Source organism: Medicago sativa, chromosome 2 (assembly GCF_051527215.1).
Source record: "Medicago sativa cultivar Bolivia chromosome 2, Bolivia_mono, whole genome shotgun sequence".
NCBI classification, from domain to species: domain Eukaryota; kingdom Viridiplantae; phylum Streptophyta; class Magnoliopsida; order Fabales; family Fabaceae; genus Medicago; species Medicago sativa.
The window spans coordinates 73715777-73721803 of NC_140750.1; the positions used below are offsets into that span (position 1 = coordinate 73715777).

General features: G+C 37.1%; 2 protein-coding genes across 2 annotated transcripts; both read right to left on the reverse strand.

The window, feature by feature from the left end:
• Positions 1 to 1584: 1584 nt before the first annotated feature.
• LOC146950586 (chromatin remodeling protein EBS-like) lies at positions 1585 to 2703 on the reverse strand. Its single transcript, XM_085746506.1, has 2 exons — positions 2512 to 2703; positions 1585 to 2054 (listed from the first exon to the last, which is right to left on the reverse strand). The coding sequence occupies exons 1-2, from the start codon at positions 2576 to 2578 to the stop codon at positions 1759 to 1761; spliced, it is 363 nt and encodes a 120-aa protein (XP_085602632.1). The 5' UTR covers positions 2579 to 2703; the 3' UTR covers positions 1585 to 1758.
• A 164-nt stretch (positions 2704 to 2867) lies between these two features.
• On the reverse strand, positions 2868 to 6027 carry LOC146950587 (uncharacterized). Its single transcript, XM_085746502.1, has 3 exons — positions 5841 to 6027; positions 4313 to 4603; positions 2868 to 4152 (listed from the first exon to the last, which is right to left on the reverse strand). The coding sequence occupies exons 1-3, from the start codon at positions 5964 to 5966 to the stop codon at positions 3079 to 3081; spliced, it is 1491 nt and encodes a 496-aa protein (XP_085602628.1). The 5' UTR covers positions 5967 to 6027; the 3' UTR covers positions 2868 to 3078.

A 6027-nucleotide genomic window follows, 5' to 3' on the forward strand; every position in this document is an offset into this window, starting at 1 on the left:
GTAACTTTTACTTTGTTAACAAGAAAGAAAAATGTTTGTCGAAGTAATAATATACTTTTACGAACCTTTAAGTGATAATATATTTGTTGAAACATTTACTTAAAGATGTTTTCTGAGCTTATTGAACTAAGAAATGCATAAAACGTAAAGTAAATCAAAACAATAATTGTTTGTTCAAAAAAAAATATAAAGGGGATAAAATGCATAAAAAACTTATTTGATTGCAGCTTCAACCAATAACAAAGAAGTGTCCTCGTCGAGGCTTTCGCCTCGAGTTGTGTTTGGCGTCTTGGATGGTGGAGTTGGAGGATCACTTATTCTGTTGATGTAGTTTTGTGGAGGCAATTTGATATGGGATTTTTAAATGAATTGGGTTGACTATAATTTTGCCTGATAAGTATTTCTGTTACCCAAATGCTTTACTGCATCATGTGGGAATGAAAAATGAAGGAAGAATTTACTACTAGTTTGGTATTCAACACTTTGAAAAATCTGAAAGGTTAGGAATGAGGTCAAAAGCATTTTATGGAAATGGCTCATAGCCTCATACCTAGAAACTAAGATCAAAGATATTTGAAAACAATAACTTGAGCTTTGCTTTGAAAATGAGTTTGATGCAGAAACAAACAGTTATTGTAAGATATAGGAATTTGAGCAGTGTTGTCAAACGTGAATTGCGAAGAAAAAAAAAACGGTCTATTCAAACTCTGCTATGCCGCGATACTATAGTGCTGTTGCTATAGCTACTAGTTAACAACAATAAGCAATTTGTTCAAATTTCACTACAATATAGTGCTATAGAGCTGATATTTGACAACACTAGACTTGGGTGATGTCTGGTGCACAATAACAGTAAGTTGTTCAATATACACGCCGAACCAAGTACCTTTCAATCAGACCTATTTCTGCGTTGAAGATTTTGAAGGTGTTTATGTCTTAATATCTATACTCTATGTTTAATCATCTGATAATCTTCAAGTGTATAACTAATAACACTTTGAAGCACATTCAGAGGTAAAATCAAACCATGCAGAAAACAAAGCAAATCAATCAAAGCATATGGTACCAAGAATGAAGAAACACACATGTGACATGTCACATCAACAGAACTGTTATCAGAACAAAAGAAACAGCAGGCAACTTCCATGGTAAAACTAGCTTCAATACATGGCCAACTTCAACTAGCTGCTCAAAGGGTTCATCTATTTTTTATAAAACCAATATCCAATTACTGTATCTAATGTATCTCTAATCAAAAGGACAAGCAAAAGCACATCGCCTATCCCGGACTACTTCTTGTATCAATGTGATCTGTTTAGGTGCAGAAATCTCATTGAAGTAGGAAGTAGCATGGGGTTTCTTCACCTAAACATATCAATCAGATAAACATTCAGAACAAACCCACACATTCTGGATGGTGCCTACCAGAAATTGAAGTGATTCTTTCATAAGATCTAAAAGGACATAAACTGGTTCACAAAACCATCACAACATTATTTCTGAGATGCTCCATATGAATGTATGGTGGTAAATATGATCATAGAGTTTAAGCAAGCTCAACTAAAATAAGCCCTTGCATAATAATTCACACAAAACCAAAATTCAATTCCCCTTTCATTGCAATTCACCTATCCAGGTTATAAGGCATCTCGCATTTTCAAAATCTTCAAAACAAAAGCATAATCAACAGTTTTTCTTTCAAAAAATTTCATAAAATACTCAATATTCTGCAGTAGGTGTCAAACGCCCAGTAGCAAATTATCGCGGAAACCTACAAAAGTAATCGTTAGCAGTTTCATATGCAAGCCTCTTGCCCAAAGCATGCACAAAACACTTCCCTTCAATTATGTCAGCGCTATGAACATCATAATGATCAGACAAAAACAGCTCCTTATGTCTATGAAAACATTGGCGTCCTCCAACGATTTCTTCAGGCCGATAAAACCTCCTTACATGGACTCTTTTTCTGTCCAAATTATCCTGCTCAAATTTCTCCACAAGGGCCACAATTGGTCTGTTCCCTTCAGTAGGGCGTAGCAAAACATAGTCTCCAACTGCAATCAAAACAAAAAAGAAAAATCAAAATCTGAATCAGAATTTACGTAAATGATCCTGAAATGGTTTTGAACATGGTTTTAAATTACAGTTGTCATCGTGGATGTTGCCATGCACATTGCGGTCAGTGCAGCGTGAAATAATTTTATAGACGTTTTAGTTTGTTTCACATATATTCGTTTGAAAGGTGCTAGGGTTTTGGGGTAGTTGGTGGAAGCTAGGATGTGGTACACATGATTGAAGATCACACTACAAGTACACGTAATTGTAGATCACACCACAATTGCAGTGTGATGTTGAAGAGGCCGCCATAAAAGCAATATTGTAGCCGCAATTGTGGGTGCAATTTGAAACCATGTTTTTGGACCATCTACTTCACTCAATTCCGCAAAAGGAACGAATTTAAGCAGTTTGCTTAGCAGGTAGTTCTAAGGAGAAAATGATTTGAGGGATTACCTGTAACAGTTGTGTCAGTGCCTCTGATTGTGTATGAGTTCCTTTTGCCTTGCCTTGTTGTCACCATTGTGTGCTGTAGGTCGCTGCGGCGGATTTGTTTCTGAGCAAGGAAGAGGTGCCGTCTATGAAAAATTAATTAGGTTTAATTGATAATATATGATCACTGGTACTATATCTTTCATTGCGTAAAATCACCGCAATGGATTAGGTAATTCCTTTTTCATTTTCTTTAACTTTTACACATTATTTTTTTTTCAGTTTTTCTTTTGAATAGATTCTTGTGGACATACTCCTTTCCTCACAATAATTGATTTATTCGTAAAAAAATCGTTATATGCTGAATCAACGTTAAATCATTTTTCTTTGAAAAAGAACATTAAATCATATCATATATTAGTAATTCTCAAATATTACAAACGTGGGAGTATACACTATAGTACTGTGCACATTGCCAAAAAATAGTACTGTGCACATTGCTAGACAACATTGCTCATAGTCATCCATGACATGCTATGTAACACTATTGCCGGACACTATTATTCAAACAGAATATGCAGTATAAGTTCTTCACCCTGACCATTCCCTCTGGGGACCCAGTGAACTATGTGCATTCAACCTGTCAAGTACAGAGTTAAAATTTACAGGCTGACCAGTTTCCTCCATCCTCTGAATAATGCTTACCACAAGATCGCCTCTGACTCCCATACTCACCAAATTCTCAATCAACTCATTGTAAGGATGGCTACGCATAAGTTGCTGCTGGCTAGGATTCCTGACCGTTACATTATGCGGTGCAGGATTTTGTAGGGAAGCATTTTGAGGAGGATATCCACCTTGAGCAAATGGAGAAGGTTGAGGAGGGTAACTTGCTCTGCCACCCTCCCCTTCATTCATCACATACGCGCTCGCAGGAGGAGGCGTCGTGTGGACCCCACTAGTTCCATACAGATTACCTTGGTGGGCTGGATGATGACCCCTTGTTTGTGGTGGAGTCCCTGAATATGGCTTTTGCATCGGCATGCTGTTCGAAAATGTGTCGGTAGTAGCTTGGCTTGTAAGGTACGGAGCATAAGCATTTACTGATGGGAGTCTCATTTGAGAATGCATCAAGGGTGGTTGCATAGGTTGCACCTGCTGAGGCAACGGTTGAGACCATTGCTGCTTCTGTTGCGGCTGCTGATACTGAGAAAATTGTTCCACAGTTGAGGACGGAGTTACTTGAGATAATGTTGATGGATGATATTGGTACTGTGGATTAGAAGGAAAATACTGATTCTGAGGAAGCTGGGCCGCAGCTGGTGGGTTGGGTGAAGCCGTGGGCAGCGTGTAATAACGAGGTTGTTGTGTGGTTTCGGTCACATTCGGGGATGGAGCTTGAGATGAGGGGGCTATAGGCTTTTGCTGGAAGGCAACTTGATGAGAAAGGGAAAGAGCTAGCTGCCGGTTATGTGGAGCATATGATGTAACATATGCATTATCGGTCCCCTTTTGATCTATTGCAGAAGGGGAAAATCTCTCCTCGTTGGACTGTGAATGGCTTGAGGAAGGTGATCCTTTCCGAGCAAGTTGTAGTTTGGCTAATTCTTTTTGAGTCTCAACTAGCTCTTGTTTGTCTCTTAAAATTTGTACAGACCTATGAACCTACATTACCAACACAAAAAAATAAACAGACAGCAAATTTAGAAAAACAAAGTACACTCTAAGCTAAGAAAAGCAAACTATTCAATGTATGACAGGTTGTTAGTTTGGTAAGATAACTCAGGGGATAGTGCAGAATCTATCAATTAAACATAACACTTACTTCCTGAAGGTGTTTGTCAAGAGATTTGAGTTTTGAATCTGCCTCCTCGTGGTCACTAGTTAACTCCGATTTCATTTCTCCAATTGATTTGTCAATATTGTAACAATATAATTCCAATTGTGATAGCCTAGAGCTGATTCCCTCAAGAAACCGCATAAGGTTATCGGTACATGTTTTCATACTCTTCTCAACCGTTGTTGCAATAACATCTTGGGTTAAAGAAACTTCAGGTGAATTATAAGCTGTAGCAGGAAATGTTGATGTTTTTACCATCCTTGAAATGTGAAAATCCTGTAAAAAGGTAAATTTTGTCGATATAAGACTCGTAATCACTTGAGAGGCATATAAAGTACACATGATTCATAATCATCACACACAACAGTCAGAAGGTTTGATGGTATGTTCATCTTCCATATCATCACAATTATACACTCCAATATAAAAATTATAAGCTTGAGAATGATCAAGATTACTAAACCCCTTTTGAGTTCATCGAAATTGTAATTAACCAGAATAGGAAGTTAATAACCACTAAACACAGTGAGATTATCACAATTTGCTTATCTCAATTCTTATAGAAAACAAGTTATGCCTGTTAATCCTTGCTGAAGAAGTGCATCTACTTTAAGTACACTAAAATAAGTATATGAACTCAATAACTTCTTCATTTTCACCCGTTCATGCATCTACATTAGCATAAGAGTTTAATAGAAATCAACCATTTATCCACGTCATACCATAAAAGTGGGGTTTAGTGGGATGATTTGGCGGAATTCACGGTTGTTAATAGATGATAGTGTGAAATTATTTTACACCGCCGGTGTGTATCCTATTTTCTCCTAGAATAAACCAAAAATAGATTACATTCAAATAAACCCCATTTCTTAACCATGTGGATTGAAAAAATATGGTTCGGAGGGGAAACCCCACTAATAGCTGCTAGGCTATGAAGCACGGATACGGACACGGACACAACACGCCGACACCGCTAATAATTTGAGAAAATCATATAATTCAGTGTAATTATACGTGTCGGTGTCGTACACGACACGTGACCGACACCGGAACACGCCTAATCCAAGGAGTGATCGTGCTTCATAGCTGGTAAGTCAGGTTCCCAATGGAAATTAGTCATCAGCAGTCCCCAAATACTTCGCACCAATAACATGGTTAAAAAAAATTACATTTTCAAGTTTTGCCATAGGTGAAATGATTGATAAATCACTTTTGAGTAAGATCAAATCATCAAACAGTTTCCACAAAAAGTTGTTAAAAATGGAAAAATCTCTTCTCCACCAAACAGGATCAGCACAATGATTAAAGTCAAAACCTTGTAATCCTCTCACAAAATCACACAATCCCTTTACCATCAATCATAAAATATTGCTAAAAAATTAAAACTTTCCTAAAATTTAATCACTTCTTCATCCAAAGAACAAAACCCAAATTCTAAACTTACCCAAAAAAAGGATAAAACACATGAAATCAACAACAAAAAGGATCAAAAACCCATATGGGTATATTTTACCTTATTGGAATCAATATGAGTGCCACAAGAAGAATCCTCGTTGGTATAATCATCGTATGAACAAAAGATGTCATCTTTATGTCCCTCAGAATTGTAATTACGAAGAAAGGATGGTTCAGACGCCATGGATGAAGCTTGAGGTTGATTCAGAGATAAAGAAGTGAATCTTGTTGCAAATATGTTACTT